Raw genomic sequence first — 25,196 nt, 5'->3', positions numbered from 1 at the left:
TTGTTTCTATCTTTTTTCTGTTCATTTTTACGCAGTTGGGTTTTTGACCGAGGGGCTGAAGGCTCTTCAGAAGCTGTTCAATTCCGTCATCCTCGAAGGAAAAACGCCTACGGTATGGCACGTTGCGTTTTCCTTGGCATCCCCAAGGAAAACGCAAACGTGGTCGACCCAGGCAAACTTGGCGGCGCACTGTAGCGGACGAGGCGAAGAAGATCGGCAAGACCTGGAGCGAGATCAAGCGAGAAGTCAAAGTCATGGCACAGAAGTGTGGTGATACTCTTCTTCAAAAAAGGCGACAAAACCTTGTTGAAGAAATATAGACCCATCTCACTTCTGAGCCATGTCTACAAGCTGTTTTCGAGAGTCATTACGAATCGTCTCGCTCGTGAGCTCGATGACTTTCAGCCTCTCAAACAAGCCGGTTTCTGAAAAGGCTTTAGTACACCACATACATACGCCACGGCAGATTATACAGAAGACCGAGGAGTATAGTCAGTCACTTTGCCTGGCGTTTGTGGACTATGACAAAGCTTCGATCGAGACCTGGGCAGTACCTACTACAGTTTCTCCAACGGTGTCAAATTGACTATGTCGATACATCGAAGTGTTGAAAGGCTTGTACGAAAACGCCACAATGTCGTTCCGTCTCCAGGATCAAGACTCGAAACCAGTTGCAGCAGCAGACAGGGGGAACTGAAAACTCCGAAACTGTTCACCACCTGGAGAACTGTTTCTGGACTGGAACGGATTCGGCATAAATATCAACGGTGAGTAAATAACCCACCTTCGATTCGCAAACGATATCATAGCCATGGCTGAGACCGTGGAAGATCTAGGCACAATGCACAATGGCTTCAGTCGAGCCTCTCAACAAGGGGGTCTTAAAATGAAACATGGACAAGACAAAATCATGTCAAATGTCCGTGTTGCACCCACTCCTCTAAAGGTTGGATACTCTACACTCGGCAGTTGTTGACAATTATATATACCTAGTACAAACAGTCCAGTTAGGCTGTTTATAGTGTGACGCGGACCGTCCAGTGCGGATCCGCTCCACACAGCCGATCTGTAAACTTCGAGGAAGCGTTATAGAGTAATAGCGNAAAACATACGGGTCGAATTGAGAACCTCCTCCTTTTTTTGAAGTCGGTTGAAAAAAAAAACATACGGGTCGAATTGAGAACCTCCTCCTTTTTTTGAAGTCGGTTGAAAATAATATTATAACATAGAAAATAATAATATTATAAAAAAATACAACATGACAAATCAAACCATTCAAAATCAAATACTTAATTTTTTTCGGTATCAATGTCTCGTAGTTTGTACTGCTACGAGCATCATTACGATCGTAGCGCGTAGTAAAGCTCTACCAAATCCATCGTAGTGTTGTCAGTGCCATAATATTTACACATAAATGTATTTTCAATGATCGAGTACAGTATGCTTACCATGAGTTTACGTTAGGTGAGTTCGCTAGCGAATACGTCAAAAAATTCTATGAAGATTTTATTTCTTGAAAGTAGCCGCTAGGGGCGCTGCACAATATGTCATACATTTAAATGTAAATTTTTACGCAGTCGCTAGCGAGCACACCTAACGTAAACTCATGGTAAGCACACTGTTCTTGCAACTCACGAAGGCGAATGACCTTTACTTGTGTGTGTACGTGTAAATGTACATAACGATAGTGTAATAATGTCTATCAAATCCTATGAAAAACGAACAGTAGCGAGCCACCACACATGTAAAGCTCACTCGCTTTCGTGAATCGCAACAACTGTACCTCCCGTGTTTTCCTCGTGATTCTAATCAGATAAATTGAAGTCTGCAAAAACAGCTACCTAACTAACTACATGGAATGGAGTGGACCGACGACATCGTAAAGGTAGCAGGGAAGCGCTGGACGCAGGCCGCTACCAATCGATCAACATGGAAAGCATTGGGGGAGGCCTATGTTCAGCAGTGGACGTCCTATGGCTGAAATGATGATGATGATGATGAACGAACTACATTATAGACTGGATAGAATAGAATAAGTGTAGGTGTACATCATTCCACTGGGAATCAAATCTAGGACTTTTCACCCAAAAAGTTACAACTGCCAAACAATAGAACATAATGTAACATTCCGGGAAAGTAATTCTTACAATATCGAACACTAAAAAGCTCTTTTCGGTGTGACACGCGCCCTATAAAACTTTGTCATTCAATCTAACGTCTTTAAAAAATTGCCACTCGATTTTGAGTCTTATGTTGACGCAGTAAAGTTCAAGGATAGACACATTTATCATCCAGAATATGGGATTAATGTATAAGTTTTACTTTTATGACTTTTGGCGCCTGCTTTCTATCTTTTTATTGTTTTACTTTTAGAGGCCAAGATAATGCAAAGTATGAAAGTATAATAATATAGTTTAACATAATATTTTAATAGCGAGCTTAGTTAGTTATTTAGTTAAACTTTAATATCGTTTCAACTAACATTACACTACCTTTGACCAACACTTATTTGAGTAAATTAATATTTTATTTCAAAGTGAAATAATGTTTCACCTCTGAAAATCAGTCGCCAAAATTTATAAGTTGATCCCATTCCGGGTTGATACGTGTGCTATGACCTAATCTTTCTGTGACTGATCAAAATTCACACGGGCGAAGCTGCGGACTAAAACTAGTTTGATAAATTAACCATATCTTTACTCAAGATCAATTCAAAAGGCGTTCACAATCTATATTTATAAAAGCGAAAGGTCACCGATTGACTCACTCACTCATCACGAAATCTCAACTACAAGTGCTAGGAGTCTCAAATTTTGCATGGGGGTTCCTTTTACAATTAAGGGGCTCATTAAGACGGGATTTTCCAAAATTTAACCCCTAAGGGGGTAAAACGGCTTAAGAAGTCGCGGGCGGCCGCTAGTTAACTATATCTTTACTCAAGATCAATTCAAAAGGCGTTCACAATACTAAATAAACTGGAGAGTACACGTTCCATCGCTCGAGAGTTCGATTTCGAATTATCATTGCCGAACATTAATTTGCCGGTTTACCGGCACTCCCTGTCTTTTCAAATCTATTCGGAGGATTCTACTAAAGGGATTTTGGGACACACTGATGGGGAAGTTTGGAGAACATCTGGTGAATCTATTTAATATAGATTCGATAGATTATTGCTGAAGAGCTGAAGAGTTTTTGTTTGCCTGGACGCGCTAATTCCGACTTAAAAACTATTTTTGTATTGGATAGCCCATTTATCAATGAAGTCTTTGGGGTATGATATTATCATCCTACATAGCTACATAGGGGCGAAGCAGTAAAGAAAAATGTTGCACAAACAGGAAATATTACTCAAAACATTTTCTTGATAAGAAGAAGCGCACCAGAGGTGTTAGACTAGCATAGTTATGAATTTTAAAAAATCTCTCTTAGAAGATTTTGCGAACTTGAACGGTGCCGCGGTGGTCCAAGAATTCAAATAATAAAATTGATTTAACACTTATTTTGGACATTAAAATACATTTCACCAATCCGATTTTCTTCCCCCAAAATTCAGCAGATTGTCATCATCAGATTATTAAGTAGGTAGTATAGGTTTATCTTTTGGAAGTGCGACCCTTCCCTAACTACCTTAAAAAAAGGGAGAGGCGATACTTATTTGAGTCCTTTGTGGTTCGAAAACATGGTTTAATTTTTTGCTTCGGACACCCTTCTAGCCTTATTAAAAAGTCCCCCAATAGTCGTGGAGCAATTTAAGTACCAGCTCAAATAGTAAAAATCTTGAAAAACTATTATTTAAGCTTGCGAAACTCACCGTTCGTGTGTCCCGTTGTTTCCCGAAGCCGATTTATAAATGGTGGCACCAGTTTTGATTCCTCATTGAAAAGACAGAGTGCTTCTTTGTTTACCAACAAATACCCCGAGATTGCGTCTGACAATTATTAATTATTCTAATTGATGGGAATCTAGTGTAATTAACCAAAATACGATTAATTTAAATGGGAAAAGCTTTTGCCTTACACAATAGCCGGTTGATAGCGGCCACCCCGGTCCACCTTGTGGGATGCTTAATATAGGTCAAAATTCAAATGAAAATGATATTTATTTAGTCCAAAAATATTACAGTACATGATCTGGTTACTGTTACATTCAAGAAAAATGGAACTTTGTACCGCCTATGTTCATCAAAAATCACGAAGGATTCTAATGGCGAATGTCGGTCCAGTAGTTTTGGACCCTATTCAATACAAATAAACAATCAAAATTATTTTTAGTGTAATATGGCATATGCTGAGTGAGGTCCCATTGCGATGGGTGGCACTGCTCAGTTTACTTTCTCTTACATTGTATGTTTTATGTGTTACCTCTGTCTTATTTGCCTTTTTTTTACCTCTTTTGTCTTTTGTGATGTCCATGGCAGATACAACAATAGCAGAAAAACAATCAACTAAAAATTAACTAACTAACAACTAAAAGAGAAATAAATACCCGTATTCATAGCAAATATTATAACAACGATGCAAAGAATAATCGAGTGCACGTTAACATTGCACGCGTCCAAGAACACTTTGATAATATGATGGAATATTTCTCAGCCGTATTAAGTAACAACATTCTTTGAAAGAAAAATAGCGAAAGCATGCATATTAACTGGAGTTTCTAAGAAATAAGCTAAAAAAACAGCGACTCTCCCGACTGCAAAATATTTGTTAAGGAGATTCTAGGAAAATTTTGTGGAAAGATTTTCTATTTTAGCGGATTCTATCGATTATTAGCCTCTTGTGAACATTGGAACTCTCTTGTAATATTGACTATGGTCTAGCGTTTAACTCAGACAGTATCCAGGGTATGGGAGTGGCATGGGAAGGTATTTTTGTTACGTCATTATGTCAGCGAGACATCAGTATGTTTGTATGGTCTGTCATATTATGTCAAAATCACCCCTCCCGTGACGCTCCCATAACCCAGACAGTCAGTGTAGATTTGTACCAAAGCCACCACCAATCGTTCGTTCGTTCGTTCGTTTCAGCCGAAAGACGTCCACTGCTGGACAAAGGCCTCCCCCAAGGATTTCCACAAAGACCGGTCCTGCGCCGCTTGCATCCAGGTACCTCCCGTGACCTTCACCAGATCGTCGGTCCACCTAGTGGGAGGCCTGCCCACGCTACGTCTTCCAGCTCGTGGTCGCCACTCAAGAACTTTCCTGCCCCAGCGGCCATCAGCTCTTCGAGCTATGTGCCCCGCCCACTGCCACTTGATTTTAGCGATTCTGCGGGCTATGTCAGTCACTCTGGTTCTCCTACGGCTACGGATCTCCTCATTTCTGATTCGATCACCACTAACCGATCAACATGGAAAGCTTTGGGGGAGGCCTATGTTCAGCAGTGGACGTCCTATGGCTGAAATGATGATGATGATGATGATGGGCTCTTGATAATAATCTTATCCGGAGGATGCAGAATCAGATGCCTTCTATGATGAAGCGAGATTACCCACATGCCAATTTACCATGCCTTGAAGGCCTAACTTAAATTTGAAGATCATAATACTAAAAGGGCAGTGCTTTTGGTATAAATAAAGTGTTTTTGGTCGTGATAAAATATTTTTCTGTGAGACCTAGTAAAAATAAATGAAGTAAGTTATTATAGCAGCGCTCTTGCTTCAGTTATGCTCAGACAGAAAGCTAATATTTAACTTCTCTAGTGATCTGTGCTTATAAGATATAACAGTGTTGCCGCATAGATTCATTTAAACAAGATGAAGATGCTTGCAATCGGGGCAACTGCATGCGGGCTAGTTCTGCATTGCAGGTTGCTGAAAACTGAAAGAAAATCTTTAGAATTCCTGGCGAGAGGTGACCTTTAGCGCTTTGTAAGATTAATCTGACCTTTACAAAGTTCGTTATTATTATGCTATAGGTAAAGTTCAAACTTCATTAGCTATTCTAATTCAAATAATTTTCGGAAATCATGTTACTTAATGTTAGTAAATCTTAAATTATACTTAGGGATAAGTACAAACCCTACAGAAAAAAGAAAAGTATTGAAACGTAGCTTCACCTGTGGGGTGTACAATAAATTCGCAAACCAGTCGAAAAATGGTCGAAAGACCTTTTTGGTATGGAGTTATGACGGATTCGATTTTCGATTCGATCTGAAAGTGCAACTTGTCTAGGGGGGCAGATGAAGCAAAGAGGTGTCCCACTGGTGTTTACACACTCTGAATAGAGGAGAGGTACTACTGAGCCTGAGGCAGATGTTAGGAACGATAACAACGGCGTAGGTGTCTGACTAGCTGACTTATGATCCGAGGATTGCTGGTTCGAACCCCGCCACCGCTGGACTATTGTGGTGAACCCACTCGTAATATTACTATCATATTAGCTTACCACGAAGGATTACGGAGCGAATTACTAATCTATTCACTTTTCCCCGGGACAAACTAGAATTTCAGTGGTTCGGTTTTTATTGGCGGTCAAGCTGTAGATCCTGGCTACACAGGAGTTGCAACGGCGGCTTTTAGAAAAAAAAAATTAATACTTTTTTGAGGTGAAAATTTTTGGCCAACATTTCTAAAGAAGTCTAAACCAAATTCACTCAACCCCACGAAACAAAGTTTCCTCGTTAGGACAGGAACAATCTTTACTCACTCATTTGGCAATCAAGCCATTTCAGATGTGGCCTGACTGACAGCTGTGTTGTTCAAACCGGAAACGAACTCCTTTTTAATAAAAAAAATGTAAAATCAAAGAACAGCATAATTTTTTTTTAAATAGGTATGGTGCTGGCCGATATAATGGTTGTGATAGCCCGTTTGCTTAGCCTTTACAATAAGTGTAGGTACTAGTTTTCAAGTAAAAACAAACTCGCAATGTATCTTGAAAAGTCGGTTCAAGTGTTTGACAGTCCTTTTTCTAAACTATACATCTAATTAAATTGGCATTAAGTATCTATGGCTATTATTATATTGCTAATACTTTTGCATTTCGTAATACCAACGCCTTCTAATATTGAATTTACATTTTCACACTACTTACTTACTTACTACATACTTAGTTACCAAGAATTTTCGTAAGATAATTATTAAGTTGAAAATAATATTGGAACCAGCCGAATCTCTCAAATTCCTTTAGCTAACATACTATCGCAAACTCGTCAACAGTTCCAAATAATGTATTCTAATCGCTCGCAGTCAAGCCACAGCCTCTGGAAGCTTAAATAATTTGCATAGTCAAAGTTCCGCGGCGAGACATTGGCAAATTTGATTATAATTACAAACTTGGCTTATTTCTTCTGTGTTTTGGTTTAAATTTGAAATTTAGCAACAATTTCTCGTTATTTCACAAGGTTGATAATAAAATAGCGTTGGTGGATTTAAGGTAGAGCTTGTATTTCTGTAAAAAGCCAATATTAAAATGATGTTGAGTCGCTGGCGTCGAATTTTCCCTAGGCATAATCTTACCAATATAAATGCGAAAGTTTGTATGTATGTCTGGATGTATTTTACTCTTTCACGCAAAAACTACTGAATGGATTTTAATGAAACTTTTCAGCATTATTGTTTACCCAGAATAAGCTAATTTATGACGATCTGTGACAAACTAAATTTCACGAGGGTGATGCCGCAGGAAAAAGCTAGTATAGCATTTTATAATAAGCCTTTAGCTCAAGGCTAAATGGAATCCTTGGAAATTCTACGCCACATGTAGTCAACATCGTTACTTATATGTATAAGTAACGACGTTGACGAATTTGCCAATTATGTCATTATGATGTCATAATAATTTGTGCTACATTCTCTTGTAGTTGCAAGGAACATTAGGTTACCTTCTTTCTTCTGGAATTACAACTTCTTCCTATTAGTGTTGATGACAATGACTCAATTGTTGGGACACCGAAGGCATCTAATTCTAATCTCAATGATAAAAATAATAATCTATTTAATCAACGATGTAACAATTAAATACATCATATTATTTTACACTAGCAACATTCTTCTTGTCTTTGTGTTGCCGTGCAGCACAAAGTCAAATGCACAAATGCAGCGAGTCAATAAATTGTATAATTGAAACACCAGCGCCTAACTATTTCATAATAGTCAACACCTGTTCTTTACATTAGTCCTTCGAGCCGGATATGAACCAGCGACTTAACATGATTTTTAAAGTGTAACCCATCCGGCATTCCAACAGTAGGATTCCCTTGACTTAACTGGAAGCCCAGATGGAAATCAAGGGTAATTAGCAAACGAAGTAAATCAAGTGTGTTACTCAAAAGCTCTCTTACCAAAGTATTTAGTACGAAATACAAAACAATTAACAAATCTGCGAAGACTTTCAATCGTTCCAATTTGCATCAAACAATTTCCACCCACAGCTTCGCAAACATCGCTGTGTTTTAGAAATGATAATCAAATTCCTGATGTCCCGAGACTTGGTATGCAAATGCCGAGATGCGGCTTGCGTAGAGCGGTTGACAGCGCTTAACTTTTGACGCCTGGAATACAATTTCTTGTCGAGTGAGAATGATACTCGCGAAGGGTATACAAGTTTATTGAGCTGTTCACAAACTTATTTTTAAAATCATTATAAAGGGAAGACAGTGGTATAGTAATTAGTTAGTCTAAATATAAGAATGTAGAGCTTAATGTATTTACAAAAAATAAATATGAAGGCCTCGGGATTGTTGTGGTGAACCCACTCGTAGCACAAGAATAATTAGCTTACCATGCAAGAGTAAACGGGACTAAACTAAGTGGACTTTTACTAAAAAATTTAGGACTTCTAAAAAAAGAAAAGGTACATAATTATAAATATCCTTGAGCATAACGGTTGTTATAAAAATATAACTACCCCAATATAGGCTGTGATCCACTGACCTTCAAAGCCTTATCTCTAAAAAGTTAACTGTTACGAAATTATATTATTATCCACAATAACTTTATATTACACTGCCTACGTAATATTTGGCCAAATTTTCATTGTATCGACGCCTACACGTCTCACCACCAACGCAAATCTAACAAGATGGATATAAATAAATTATCGTGTTAGTTCCACCGTCTTTTGTAAACCCGAAATAATAGTAGAATCCTTGCAGGAACCAAAATAGACTTGGTAGTAGTATTTAAGATCCATAAATTTGTTAAATCTTTAGAATTTGTTTGGCCAAATGGCGACAGACGACGGTACATCCAGCTAATCACTGTAGCATCTGAAGTTGTTGCATTAAGTGTTGCAAAAAAAATATCATCTACTCAGTTTTTTTCATTTACTAAATTTCCTCAGTTTGCTGGGTACTTCCCTTTGATACTTGAAAATATTGTCAAGATTGCCTAAAAAGTAGAATCAATGGGAATAGAAAATTTTAAACCAGAAAACAGGAAACTCAAAAGGCTATCGCAAATACAAAGCATTGACAAAGTGAGCCTCAAAGAGACAGATCAGAAGGATTAAATCCCAAAATCCAACATTTTCTGCTATTGCATGGCATTCAAAGTTGAGCCATATTTCATCAAGGGCAAACGAAATAGCGTGGCTCAAATTCCGGCCCACATAGTTTTAATTTTAAAAACGGGAGCAAACATCGTGCTAGACAAAGGCGCACCGAGCACCAACGCTGTGCGCTATGGTGCAAGTCACGGACTGGAGCGAATTTTAATTGGGTCCTTTTCAACGGTATATTCCACTTTGATCACCTGGATTTGATCACCCACGTGATCAAAGTGGACTCCAGGAGACACTTTGGTGTCCTTAGATCACCCATGGATAAGATCACCTAAGCGGTCCTCGAGACTTAGAACTTCTTTATAACTTTTCAACGGAAAGACGTCAAATGCTTGACGAAAGAATCATAGAAGCATTTTCACAAGGATCAGTCCTATGATGGCCGCATCCAGGCGTTTCTCGCAACCTTCACCCCTTCGTCGGTCCTCTCGGTGGAGGCCTGCATACACTACGCCTTTCGGTTCGTACAGTAGGATAGTTGATACCGTTTATAGTATTAAATAATAATTCCAAGAGCCCTGGCCTTGAATCTAGCCCTAAATACACAAAAGTTGTTTTCAATTTATTGCATTTTGGATTTTTTCTAGTCAAGATATAATAAAAATAGTATATTTTGACATACATTTTTGTGCCACCAGTTTGGCACAAGACCCTCGGGAGAAACGTTCCTTATTTTCAAATAGATTAATGGTACTTTAGATTCCTGACTCTTGGAACCTTTGATGTATTATCAGTGAAAGGTATTAAAGAAACATGGCGCTATAGAAATAAATGAGAATGAAATTTTGAGTAATATCCCGCTTCCGCCGCCATCTTGCGCCCAAACCGAGCCTTATTATTTCGCGGCCCCATTCCCTGATGATGTCAGGTCGCATCCGCCATTGTGTTACCAGGTTTCAATACCTTTTTTTGTTCAGCAGAGAGAGGTCTTTGTTTGCTTGAAGGATTCCCAGAGCACGTCCTTTTGGTACTGACGCAAATGCCTCGTTGAGTCGAGGGTAGATTATTCGGAAATTTGCTTAAGAGCTTACAATTTTGAGGGTGATTTGGGCTGGGAGATGCCTACAATGCCTAGGGTGGTGAAGTGATGGATTGTGACATTTGTGACAGTCATTTTAACATGAAAAGGAATTCGATGATGAAGAAATGACTGGCAAACTGAAGTGACAATAGAAAAGGATCGTATTTATGTGAATTGCATGATAGAGAAAATGATTTGAAAGCTAAAGCCTTTACAAAATCGCTTCATAAAGGTACTACTTATACTAGTTTGAAGACCATTAAGTTTACCCAAAATTGTGCAAATAAATATTTGAATTTGAATTTAAATAATCTAGCACAACATATTCCGTGATCCTGGTGATCGACGAAATGACTGTCAATGATTAGAAATTAATTTAAAATTAAAAGCTAGGCTACTTTTCAGCTGGTGCCATTCAAAAGAATGGCTTACAGGCTACAGTCCAATCCTTAACGTTCTTCAAAAAATTTCAGCAAACGGTTCTTTCTAGATCGAAACCTAAATCTGAAACTGTCGTAAACCGTGAAACTTTCCAAAAACTTACCAGCTGTCCTTTTAAGAATTCAAAAGCTCCGATCCGGGAATTTCCAAGACCTATTTTGGAGGCGGTATCTTAAAATATTGCCTATAACGATGACCCTAGAAACTTTTGAACTTATTCCGAGTTGGCGAGTCACGTCAGAAGCTCTCAAAGGAAGCTCTCAAAAGTGATAAAACTCAAAAATCGCCTGTGACTTTCTTGGTTATATTTTGCATAATTTCATATATTATTTAAGTGGTAACTTTCGAGTCGTTTGCATAATCTGACGGGGAATGGCGGACGAATACTAATTTGGGAAGTTTACCGGGAGACTTTATTTTAGAAGTGTGGAGGGCAGGTGGGAAGAGATGGCAGGTGAGATCAGGAGTGTAAAGATACAATGGACAGCAGATGGAATTCTGTAATCTGAGGCCTTTGGAACTACTTAATGACAAGGCTTTATTTATACTGTCATCAAGTTTTTTTTTTAAGTAGTGGACTCTTCCTATTTCTATTACGAGTATAACTAAAAAATGTTATATGATACTAAGGCTCAGTTGCACCACCTAACTTTAACAGTAACTATGACGATAACCGGTGCATTTTGTATGGAGTTTGACAGATTTTTGACGTTTGTTACTCCATACAAAAAACACCGGTTATAACAATAACTATAACAATTAAAACTATTAAAATAATAAACTGTTAAAATAAGGTGCAACTCAGCCTTAAAAATATTTATTGTTCGTTCGTTCTTTTCAGCCAAATGACGTCCACTACTGGACAAAATTATTTTGTCTTTTTCCTATTAAATCATAGTAGCATAAAAATACAATAATACATTATTGCTTTATTGAATGACACTCCATTAAACATATTAATTGCAAAAAAGTTTTCAAATACATTCCAATATTTTAACTACCTACTTACTTTGAATCTATTAGTAGGTACAGAATTTTATGAATAACTTAGAATATTTCTTTTTTAGTTAGTTCTATTTAGTTAGATATTACTTTAATATCTAACTAAATACTTAGCTACTTATTTAAATTTTGGTTTTTAGACTACAATTTCCATTAAAGAACATTATGAGTAAGTCTTCCAAATACACCTAAGGTATTTATTAATAAATACTTAGGTAAATCGCCAAAGAAATATTCTAAGTTATTCATGAATATTTTAATAAGAACTTATAATAAGTTCCAGAGTAAGTCTCTATTGAATTGAAAAATATCTAAGAATACGAAATCAAATTAATATTGACCAGAGCCGGCCGATGGTTTGGTCGGCTTCCAATTTGTATGAAGAATCGGCCGATACCAAATCGGTGTAAAGTGCGCACTTACATGTCCATTGCCCATACTTATTAACAGCCCGACCCAACTTTCGGCCGACTGAGCTTAGGCGCACACCACCGACTTTTAGTTGGCCGATAGTTGGGTCGGGCTGTTGATCAGTATGGAGATGCATGAAACAGCGCACATTACACCGATTTGGTATCGGCCGATTCTTTATACAAATTATAATCGGGCCTAACTATCGGCCGACTAAAAGTCTGACGTCTGCGGGGTGTGAAAGTTATGGCTAAGAAACCAAGCACCTAAATTTTAAATTCCCAATCTGTAAAATCATAAAGCCAGCACATTGTTTCCCCATGAATATTCTATGGCAGTATCTACGTAAGGCAGCGCAAGTTGAGCGCCTGATGTATGCCGCGCCGGTACACACTCGGCGCGACTTCATAACGGGGGTGTACCAGTAACGTGGCATATATTTAGGGCCGTTGTAAAATTCAAATATTGTACTTTTCGTGTTTCGTAATTTAATCAGAAAACTTTGTATTCTTTATGATTTTACTCAATATTTAATCATTATTGTCTATTTAATTTGAGATTACAAGATTAGATCCTCGCGACCTCCAGATAATGTGATAGAGTGACGACTTGCAGAAGCTAGAAATGACAAGCCAAAGACAGGGTAAAGTGGCGGGTATTTAGCAATGAACGACTATAAAAGGCTGATGATGATGCTGAAGCTCTCAATCTGGAGGTTATAAGTTCGAATGCCAAGAAGTTCACATAACAAATTGTAGTCCACTTTGGCTGGGACGTTGCAAGCTTGAAGATATTTAAAGAACTAGTTACACTGTGGCGGTCTCAACCATCCTAAGATGGATCTAAATGCTGGTGCTATGGTGGTGTATCAAGGTTGTCAGAAAATGTACTCCAACCTAAATAACTCGTTGCTGTACTTTAAAATTCAGACCTTGAAAATAACAATAGCATAACGTGGAGTAACCCACAGTAAAAGCTATTGAATTCAATCTATGTGGCCTCAGATGGGTTTATATACCTATACACCACAATAAATAATGTACTCCATTAATTCCGGGCGATTGGGCAAAGTTTAGTGACCCATTATCTGTATCATACTTATTTATTTATGGCAGCAACAAAGTCATTCAGGTCGGTCGATATCGGCGGCCCTCGAAATAGCCAGTTAGTTTTAGATCGACCGAACTAAAAACATCTTAAAAAGACAAAGCCCATCACATATTCACGACCCAAAAACCGCTGTAATGTTTTATTTTAACAGCGAAACCTACATTTAAAATACATTACTATGCCAATAAAAATAAAAGCAAAATCGATACTACCTAGCCTTTTCGCACTTTCGGGCTGATCGTGGACCAAAAAGGGACGGAGCACCCTACTTTATTATGATAATCGGGGTATTTCACCACATTTGTGCGGAGCGACTCTCTACTCGATTTCAGAGACTACGAATAAGTGATGAGCTATGTCATTTGTACATATAGAGGTAATTTATAACGGTAGATAGAACTGATTTCTCGTATTTTGGAGCATAAATTCGCTACCATTGCCGATTTGGCTAAAGTGGTGAAGAATGTTATGGATTGGTTAGCATTTTGTTCAGAGTTGGTTAGGATATTAAAGGCTGGAAAAAAATATGTTTTGGAGCTTCAGAGGGACGTTTGACGTCAGGGATCAAGGGTTACTTACAAGTCAGATTACCGACATAGCTATGACGTGCTATGACCCTCATTGATCATTTCTCAGACAGTACACGAAATATCACCAGTGTACCTACCATGAGTTTACGATAGGTGGTGTGCTCGCTAGCGAGTAGGTACGTCAAAAATCTCTATGAAGATTTTGTTTCTTGAAAGTTAAGAAACGCTACCTCGTAGCCGCTAGGGGCGCTGCACAATATGTCAAACAATTAATGACATTTTTTTACGCAGTCGCTAGCGAGAACACCTAACGTTAACCCATGGTAAGCACACTGATTAATAAATTGGAATCTTCTTATAGAGAAGATGAATGACGCCCGTTTTCACACCATTAATCCCTAATTTTTAAGGTACCCCTATGGTAACACAAACAGGAATATTGGTGTCATAGGGGTCACTTAAAAATTAGGGATTGATGGTGAAAACGGGCGTGAGTTTTTTCCGCCACTTCTTTTCAGCACCAATGTTGTCTCGAAGTGTTGGTAGGGAAATCTATATTTGGGACATGTATAGTATACTTATACTATACTAGGGCACTTGCCCAGGAAAAGGCGTACATACGGTCTTAACTCAGTCGTCAGTACTTGAGGTACCTAAGGGAGCGGCACAGAAGTAAGTTTTTGTGACCTGCCGCTCCCATACTTTAAGAACTGATTCAATAATTATGCAGTAGACTAGACCTATAATGATAAAGATTTTTATTTTGAACTAGCGGCCGCTTGCGACTTCGTACGCGTGGACCCCGTTGTACCCGCTTCGTCGTTTCAGCCGAAAGTCGTCCACTGCTGGACAAAGGCCTCCCCCAATGATTTCCACGAAGACCGATCCTGCGCCGCTCGCATCCAGGCACCTCCCGCGACCTTCACCAGATCGTCGGTCCACCTAGTGGGAGACCTGAACACGTTACGTCTTCCGACTAGTGGTCGCCACTCAAGAACTTTCCTGCCCCAGCGGCCATCAGCTCAACGAGCTATGTGCCCCACCCACTGCCACTTGATTTTAGCGATTCTGTGGGCTATGTCAGTCACTGGTTCTCCTACGTATCTCCTCATTTCTGATTCGATCACTCCGATCGTGGGGAAACTCCGAGCATAGCACACTCCATCGCCCTTTGGGTGACCTTGAGCCTTCTTTTGAGGCCCATAGTAAGCGACCACGTCTCAGCTCCGTATACATCACACATTAATTTGTTTTTACCTTATCTCATCATACATTTTTGTCCACAGCGCGTCGGTTGCGACTTGCGGGTCGGATCGACCCGACGGGTGGACGAGTGCGGCGTCTGCGGTGGAGACGGGTCTACGTGCTCCCGCCCTCGTTACCATTGGTTGGCCACGCCGGGCTCGCTGTGCTCGGCTACCTGCGGTGGAGGTTGGTAAACGATTTTAGTTAGAGCCACAGCCACAGCAAAAATGGTCTTAAATTTTAGCATCGGCAATCGGCGACTTAGCCGCTTATTAGAAGCTGAATGCAGCCACTACACATTATACACCGCGCAAAACACCAAAGCTCCACGCAGCGACAGCAGTTGTTAAAACGCGCAATTCTGATACCGCGTCCGAACGTATGAAGTCGCGAACTCGCGATGCTGCATCGATACAGTCGCAAAATTGCCAGTTGCCGGCGTCTGTGGTGGTGACGGGTCTACGTGCTCCCGCTGTGACGGGTCTACGTGTGCTCGGCTACCTGCGGTGGAGGTTGGTAAAATGCTTAGTTATTTGTTGGAAGTTTTAATAGCCCTAACACCTCACACTAAGAAAGACCTTAGTGCAGCAGACCAAAATAATGGATATAGCAAGCTGTCAGTGAGCTATTCATATCTGCCGCACAATCAATGAAAGGTGATTTAAACGGGTTTGCGAATGATCGGCAAAGAAGGATTACCTTAAAAAGAAGGCAGCAGTGGAATCAGAATGTCTTGTGTGCCAAGCGGACGTTTGACAGACGTCATGTACGATCTCGGCTATATTTTCAAAGACAGATGATGATGATGATGAAGCAGAGATCAGCAACAAAATAACTAAATCTAGCTTCCTAAGCTTCACTTTTTGACAGTGAAAAATAAAAACTCACACGCAAATACGACTTCAGAGCGCATTTAACCTACCGCGCTCCTTATTTTTATTTAACGAATAGGTGTAATAAACTAAGTTCTCAAAACTCCTTCCATCTTTCTTTTTCATTTCATTTAAAAGTATCTTAGCTCCCACGTCTGTCATATAAATATATAGCTCAAAGGTGACTGACTGACTGACATAGTGATCTATCAACGCACAGCCCAAACCACTGGACGGATCGGGCTGAATTTGGCATGCAGGTAGATGTTATGACGTAGGCATCCGCTAACAAAGGATTTTACGAAACTAAGGGGGTAAAACGGGATCCACGCGTACGAAGTCGCGGGCGGCCGCTAGTCTGTATATAAAATCTTATTGAACATAACTAAATACTTACACCCTGGATCTGCGAAATCTTTAAATGGGAAAATTCCGATATCCTCAGTGAAAACCAAGCGATTGCCATTCCGGGAGAAACCAGCAAGCACCGTAATAATGTTATTCTGCTCCGCTAACTCTGCTTTTTCAAGCTTAAATATTTAAAACCCATATCGAGATTTTTCTTGCTGTTTAAAAAGTGCAGTTTGAAATGTTTATGCAGGGTGTAACACTTAGGTATGTTTAATCGTTTGATATTCAAATCAAATCAGTTATTTGCTTAGGGATACGGTACAAGGTCTTTACAACGAACCCGAAATTAGTTTTGTTGAAACAGTGCAATATTATCATTTTGCCCTCTTTTAAAATGTTTTTACCCGACTACGGCAAAGCCAAAGGAGGGTTATGATTTTGACAGGCTATGTATGTATGTATGTATGTATGTATGTTCATCTGCTCCCTCGTAACTTCTAAACTACTTATCAGAATTTGACAAATGATTACATATACCTACCTACCGTAGCACTTTGACAACGTGTGACTGCGGTTTTCCAAACATGAAAATTACTATGCAACTACATTAGCAACTTTGTTCAGTTCAGTATTCTGAAAATCTTGTTTTATACTTTTTTAGCGTCGTTTTTTGTCGTAGTTGGGTTTTAGTTTTTTTACTTTTTATTTATTATTTAAGATGGGTTACTATGGGAAATTGGTGACTTAAAATTTGTATAGTTTCTAATTTAAACACAAAGTGAAAATAATACGTAAGGTAGACGAAAGTTTATAAACTAGTCGTATCTCTGTACGTATTTTAAAGGAAAGCTTTTAAAGCCTGATGTATCAACCACCCTGTATATCTCGCAAGGTTTATATTATTGTTATTGCGCCCCTTCGTGCTGCATTACATTTTCATATTTCGTTTCTTTTATTATAATGAGAGTTTTCGCAAATGTAAGTGGCGTTTTTTCCCCGGTGTGGGGAAATTACCCTAGTAATAATCCGTTACATTTTACTTTCCTCTTTCGTTTGCAAACTTGATATCGCATTTTGAAAACTGGGATTTTATAAAACCATCGAGTTAGTTTTGAATTAAATAGGTAGATTTACTTTTCACAATAATTATTCAGATCCTATAGATTAATCTGATAGAACCTGAGAACCTGCTTTTTTTAGGTCTACGAGAAATACGCAAGGAATTTTCAAACTTCAACCCTTAAGGGGGTGAATGGGATTAAAAGGTTGTATGAAGGTCACTATACGAACCTGAAGAATTATTGTGAAAGGTAGATTTACTTAGACCTATTCACTTGATTGCAAAAACAAAAGGCAATCCACAAAAGGCTAGAAAAAGAACAGTTATTTCTCCTCAAGTTATTTTGGGAATCCAACTGACAAGCAAAGATACTCAACCATTTCTGAACGCATTCAAATAAACCATTTGCTTCCATTTATACTTGTTTTCAAAAGCTTTTGTTTCGGCAGCCTTTCATCATCAAAATAGACTCGCATCAATGGATCAGCGTCTCAATCCGCCCTACAGGGCAGCAAAACAAATTACTCCAACGCCTCAAGTGCTAATTCTTATCGGGGAATTCATCTTTCAGGGGTTCTTAATTAGAATTGGGCCTCGCAAATTTAGCCGGCGGACGGGTGGGCAGACGAGCGATTGTAAACGAAGAATTTCTGAAATAGTTGCCAAATTCTGGGGCAACAATGGCCCAACGGTGTCAGTCTTGAATTTGAACTTCGAAGGTCGTTAGTTTTTACCCTAATGTCTAATCGAATAATGAAAAAATAATCGCAGTGTCATTCCAACTGAGTAGAACAGGACCACTCCTAGTCTTCTCATGGATGTCATAAAAGTGGATTAAGAAACAAGTATGCGAACCTCAGATTCAGTACTCGCCAACCCGCCTGGCTAGTGGTTCGTTTCGTTTCAGCCAAATGACGTCCACTGCTGGACAAAGGCCTCCCCTAAGGTTTTCCACAATGAACGGTCCTGCGCTGCACGCATCCAGGCTCTTCCCGCGACCTTTACCAGATCGTCGGTCCACCTAGTAGGAGGCCTGCCCACGCTACGTCTTCCAGCCCGTGGTCGCCACTCGAGAAATTTCCTGCCCCAACGGCCATCGTCTCTACGAGCTATGTCGGTTACTTTGGTTCTCCTGCGGATCTCGGGCTAGTGGTAGCTCTAGTAAATTAGCGAGGGCCCTGCTCCTTCAGTGGACACTTATGACCTGGTGATTGAATTGCCAGAAGCAAATGGAGGATCTTGGCTACACTTCCCACGCTGGTCATCAATCCATGGTAGAATTTATTGGACTGGGTATCGGAGCTTACCCATTTTTCAAACAGTAGACTTCAGATGTAGATCCTGGCTACACAAGAGTTGCAGCGGTAGGAACGAGAGGTGGGAATAGTCCCGTTTAAATTGACTTTTCCAAGTGAAAATCATATTGTTGTCCTAGTTCAGTAGCTCGTCTACACCGCCCCCTTGAGAAACTGTTGCTTGGCGCCTAGTCGGAGACAAAAGGAATTCCCGTGATTTATCGGACGCTTCGACTAATGTCGGATTTCTAGATATAAATTACGAGGCCCGGCAATTAACAATGTTGCTGTAATGTATTGGACCGGGCGCGGCGGGCTGCTGTTAATCACTATTGTGAATTAAAAACAAATGGTAGTTAATGCTTTGTTAGGGCAGTGGTGACATTTTGCGCTGGTGAAAGACTTAAGCCAGAAATTGCACAATGTTAAGAAAATATTCAGGTATGTTAACACATCTCTTAGCGTTGGCTAAGTTATTTATATTTTTGTTATCTATGCTTCCACCTTCAGTCTGATCATCATCTTCCATTAGTTGAGATGCAGCCCAAATAATGTCCAGCTGTGGACGTCATTTGGCTGAAACGTACAAACACTGCAGCGTAAAGGATAATCTTCGTATTTTTAATACAGAACTTGAAGCTTTAATTCCCATTTTTGCCTAGGCACGGTAATAAAGACCGTTAGTACCCTCATCCATCAGTAAAAACAGCAACAATGATTCTGGCGGCGTGTAATCCTGACAGCCGGGTGTGACAGCTCCAATTTATCAATGGGCCCCGACACTGAATTAACAATTGGATTATATAAAGTCCAGCTCACACTGGTGCTGTAAATTGTAGTTCTTTCAGTCCTATCAATTGGATACGTAGTTTTGTTATAGCGGAGAAAAAGTTGACGAAAGATTAAACACGTAGCAGTGAGTAATGAGCCGAAATTATTTTGTAAGACTGATGCAAACTTCTAGAAGTTCTCACTTCTTCTATCATAGGTATGACCACAGTTTACCGATGGTAACAAACTGACGCGTAGTGTAGGACGTTCTCTAGCTAAGTGATGACTTGCAAAGGGCAGAATGTGGATGCGATCAACCTAAGTTAGGCCTCTCTCAACACGCGCCATTTCTATCTATGTTAATAAAATTAAATAGACTGATAATGGTTTATGAGGAATTAATCAATATCTTCATGATACTAAAGATTCATGACAAAACAGATTGTCAGAGAAAACTCTATGGTACAAAAACGTAGCCGTTAAAAGTACAAACTGACCTGCTACATTCGTTCGTTCAGCCAAACGACATCTACTGCTGGACAAAGGCCTCCCACAAGGTTTTCTACAATGCACGGTCCTACGCTGCCCGCATCCAGGCTCTTCCCGCTACATTATTCCTCACCCTGCTACATTATTCTGACTTTCTGACCAAATTCGTTTCTGGGTTTAAAACAGCTATCCCTGGGATAGCTGATTTAAAACAGCTATCCCTGGGACTATCTACTCTTTAGTAGTTTCATTTCATTAACAGCTAAGCTGTTGATAGACTACAGTAGTTGCACTGATGGGAAAAGGGATTAATGCCATGAATGCTTTATTCCACAAAAGCTTTCTATCAGTGTGTATCATCCCTAACCCTGTGAATGGCGGGTCTCCCAGACCCCATCTAAGGGTAGGGTTAGCGTTTGCGGACGCTAACAATGGATATTTGACCCAACCAATCGGATTCTAAGCGTTCACAATTAACCCTATAATACTGTGGATTAGGTATGATGATAGTGGTTGGCAATTGAATTGAATAGTACGGCGACCTCAATCCTTTATATGGAAAAGAGCCTATATCTTATTTTAATGTCTCGTATTCGTATGACAGCTCTTTTCCATAAAAACATAAAGATACATGTCAAGAACATGTTAATGTGTTAGGCTGAGTTGCACCACTTTAACAGTAACTATTACAATTACTGGTGATTTTTGTAAAGAGTTGACAGATTTTTGACTGTGATGGTGTAACTCAGCCTTAGTAATAGACTTTTCATGGCTAGTTATGCTCTTTTCTTTGTACCAACTGGCTACAGTGACATCTGTCCATTTATACTTTACAGAAGAAAACAATAGGTCTATTTTATCCCCTACCTCTACTACTTAGCGACCGGCCACGGCTTCGCACGGGTGATGAGTATACATAAACCTTCCTCTTGAATCACTCATCTATTAAAAAAAAAACGCGTCAAAATCCGATGCACAATTTTAAAGATCTGAGCATACATAGGGACAAACAGCGGTCATTAATTACATAGATTACTTAAATAACAAAAACATTTTATTCTGCAATTAATTCTATAAACACAAACGAAATCTGATCCAACTGCTCGGTCAGGAAACTATTGAGTGACTCTAGTTTTGAGTGGTTTGAGTGAGTGAGCTGAAACGAGGCATGCGACCGCCGAACGCCGCATTTGACCCCGACACACTCACGGCTCATTTGATACGCACACGAGTGAGATAGGGTTAAAATGGGATAACTAGTTCTAACCGCTATTAGCAATTTGAGCAGTTATCGTATCATTATAATGGTTTATAATACACTAAAGCCCATTTTGTTGAACTGTGGTCAAAATAAGCAATTGTCAAATGTTACCAATGGATAAATGTAAATAAAATGTAAAATAAAACTAAAAGACAAGCTAATAATCGTTCGAAAAACATATTCTGCTTTGTCTTGCACTTTACATTGTAATAGTTGGTTATTTGACGACTACGGATCAAAAAACTACACCTAAAGATCGCCTGATGATTCGCTTACCAAAACCAAAGCTAGCAGCGGTTGCGGGGTCAAATCCCACTAAGGGCAAGTTTAAGTGTGATGAGCAGCTGCCAAAGTACGAACCACCACAGTGAAAGATAAACCAAACACTATGACATCATACATATAGTGGTAAACGGGTACTAAGTATTTTACAACAAATATATGAGGTTTGGTGGGCTGTTCAATGTAAAAGACGCTCTATTTTCTTTAATGATTGAAATAACTAAAAATTGAGAATTAACTAATAAGTATGAAGACAGTTTTAAGCTTCACAGTTCATAATAGTCTTAATTATGTACTAATTATTTCAAAAATGAACAATATGTAAGAGTAAGTAGTTAGTTGTTTCTATGACGGACAAAATTCAAGCAAACGCAAGTCAGTTTAGTACATATATGACGAACTATTAAGCCATAAGCTGCAGCCATTCTTCAAGGGGCCATAATAGCTCTATCAATATTATAATGCTTAAAACCAAATAAACTTCAATTAATTTGTAAACCAAATCCGCTATTTCGCGGTACACGCACAAAAACCCAAAGTTCGGAGTTCAACGCCAGCCGGGCGAAATAGGGTCGCTTAGCATATTTATGTATTTATTTATTCAAAGGGAACCATCTCGCTGGTGTTTAATCGGTGATTAGGTAAACTAATATACCTCAAAAGCCTATAAAGGAAACGTTGAAGCTGGGAAAAATAGAAGTTTTTTCCGAGCATTGAAAAATCTGATTAATTGCAATTTGCGTAAGTACTTAGGTAAAGATCATGTTTACACAATGTTTTATCACGTGGGAGTTTTTATCCATAACGAGGAAGCTCTTGGCCTGCATCTCACCTGATGAAAAGTAGTCGGCCGAAGGTGGAAGCGACCTTCACCCAGAATCCTTAATCATAGAGGAACTGCCTATCTTACCTTCAACTGACGGAAACACCAATGCTGACATCATTGTTATAGTGACAGACTTACCTTTTTTTCATGCAGGCTTTTTTTTCATGTAGCTTCCTCGTTGTGGGTAATTTATAAAATGTATTAAAATCTGCTCTGAAACACAATATCAACACGTTTAGCCTAGGCGCAGACCACCGATTTTTAGTTGGCCGATAATTGGGCCCGAATCTAATTTGTACGAAGAATCGGCCGTAATGTGCGCACTTCCATACATGCCCATACTGATTAACTGCCCGACTAAACTATCGGCCGATGAAAAATCGGTGGTCTGCGCCTAGGCTTAAAAATCACGGCCAAGAGAACTAACTTTTGTGACATCCACTTAATACAATGTCTAAATATACCTACAGATGTCATGAACCTATTTACAATTCTCAAAAACCGATCGTACCCATTCTCAGAACACAAGAACAAAAGTACACTCGGTCAAATCTGTAGAAGTGAGACAAAATGCCCACTCCTCGCCCCTCGAGGGCCGACTGCGACGTTTATTGGAGACTATTTATAGCTGTTGACTGTCCAAAAGCCTTAGAATGGCAACTCGAACACTGGATTTAGGGTGAATGGTCGTACAACACCTATTTTTAAAGATTTGGAGCTTAAAAAGCGTGAGATTGGAGCGCTGAAGTGATTTTCAATGGTTTCTGGAATTAATTTGGATTTGAGTTGTGAAAACTAACGTACAAAACTTTTAATCTAATGAAATGATACTTTTATAGAAAGTATTATTATTTCAAACACTAACAAAAATCAAATAAAATAAATAATCGTGGAGGCATATAGAAAAAAATTTGGGCCACACCTGCCTGACAATGATGAATTTATTGATGAAAACTGTAACTTCCATGCAAATACGAAACGAACTCATTACATACGATAATAAGTCTCTAGACGTGGGTCTAGAACGACTTGTGCTTACATTAGATAAGTATTAATACTACTTGGATCAAAACATAAACATTTAGGATGCAAAATTTAACCCAAACCAGTCTAACACAGAGTTTGTTTCAGGCTACAAGATGTCGCTAGCAGTGTGCCGCGACCGGCTGACCGGGTCGGATGCGCCGACGCAACTCTGCGACGCGTCGAGCAAGCCGCAGGCGTCGGTCGTCAGGTGTAACACGCACCCTTGTCCTTACAAGTGAGTATATTGTAACACAGACTACAAACAAAAGGATAATGGGCAAATTTCTATAGAATCTGGTTTAAGACAGAAATGTAATGCCTTAATTATTTTATTTGGACTTGGTACCAAACGCTCCCGAGTTTGTTTGAAAGTGCGTCAGAAAAACCATCATGTTTTGCCACGGTCCTATAATTTTCGTGACCCACAAAATACTTAAAAATCCGCGAGACTATGCAACAGTAGGTCCCAAAAGATAAGGAAAAATGTGAGCCCTATAAACGGCTACATTTTTGACGTTTATCAAATCATGGTGGCCATGCCATCAGTGTTCACTATTTGAGTTTCTATTGCATTCAAGCTCCAGATCTTGACTATTTTGATGTTGCAGAAGGATTCCGTTATAGTCTTCAAAAATACGAAAGTTTTCTTAACTAGTGGAACTCGAGACCACATGAGACCCGGTAACAATATTTTATTCATATTGTGTCTATGTAGTTTCGTTGGTACTGAAAGGGTTAATTTCACATTTCATTCTTTCCATCAGGTGGTACGTCGGCGAGTGGTCATCGTGCAGCGTGTCGTGCGGCGGCGGCGAGCGCACGCGCCGCGTGCTATGCGCGCGCTCTGCTAACGTCACGCGGGCCGACACTTACGAGCCTGGTAAGAACTTTAGTCATCATCATCATCATCATATCAGCCATAGGACGTCCACTGCTAAACACAGGCCTCCCCCATAGAGATATAAAGAGATGCCAACTAAGTAATGCGTTGTGTTCGCAACTCAGTGTCGCATTAGAAATTCACACACACAACGTAATCAAAATTATTGTGTTCATTATCCACTGTAGTATCAGTACTCAACGTTCGAAAGATCTTTAGTACCTACTACGCAAGCAATGTAAACTGTTTACATTATGACGTCAGTGCTGTCATCATTGCTGTCACGAGCAATGTGTTCTGTTTTTGAGCATATTGCTGCGACACCGGCCCCGCCCCCTAGGCACATCTCCCTTTGGTTTCTGTGATCTGTGGCCTCCCCCAATGATTTCCAGTTAGCTAAGTTAATTAAAAGTTGCTCACATAACCCGAAAGAGCAAGCAGAAGTGGCAATAGACAGGGTACAAAGCAGGCAGAATTGAAGACCGATGGGGCAGCAAAGTTCTGGAATGGAGGCCACGTACCGGTAAGAACAGCGTAGGACGTCCAATAAGTTGCACAGACGACCTTGCGCCAGAAGCAGACCGCTACCAAGAGTTTATTAGTTCGTTCGTTTCAGCCAAATGACGTCCACTGCTGGACAAAGGCCTCCCCCAAGGTTTTCCACAATGAATGNTTACCCTACAATAATAAATGTCTGCGCGCTGGTCTAGAACAATTTGTACTTTCATTAGGCAGGTACTACAAGGATTTAGGATGCAATAACCGAAATTAAACCCAAACCAGTCTAACACAGAGTTTGTTTCAGGCTACAAGATGTCGCT

At 39.6% G+C, this 25,196-nt stretch overlaps 1 protein-coding gene across 1 annotated transcript in view; it reads left to right on the top strand.

The window, feature by feature from the left end:
* Positions 1-25,196, top strand: part of nolo (ADAMTS-like no long nerve cord) — a 196,536-nt gene that overhangs the window by 91,719 nt on the left and 79,621 nt on the right. The window contains exons 8-10 of the mRNA XM_028304071.1: positions 15,304-15,448; positions 23,601-23,730; positions 24,260-24,375. Coding sequence (XP_028159872.1) covers positions 15,304-15,448; positions 23,601-23,730; positions 24,260-24,375 — 391 coding nt within the window. The remainder of the gene's footprint in view (positions 1-15,303; positions 15,449-23,600; positions 23,731-24,259; positions 24,376-25,196) is intronic.

This window comes from Ostrinia furnacalis, unplaced genomic scaffold, assembly GCF_004193835.3.
Source record: "Ostrinia furnacalis isolate ACB-3 unplaced genomic scaffold, ASM419383v2 OfSCF1370, whole genome shotgun sequence".
NCBI lineage: Eukaryota > Metazoa > Arthropoda > Insecta > Lepidoptera > Crambidae > Ostrinia > Ostrinia furnacalis.
Note: the sequence above shows the minus strand (reverse complement) of the source record. Positions and strands in the feature narration are given on the sequence as shown.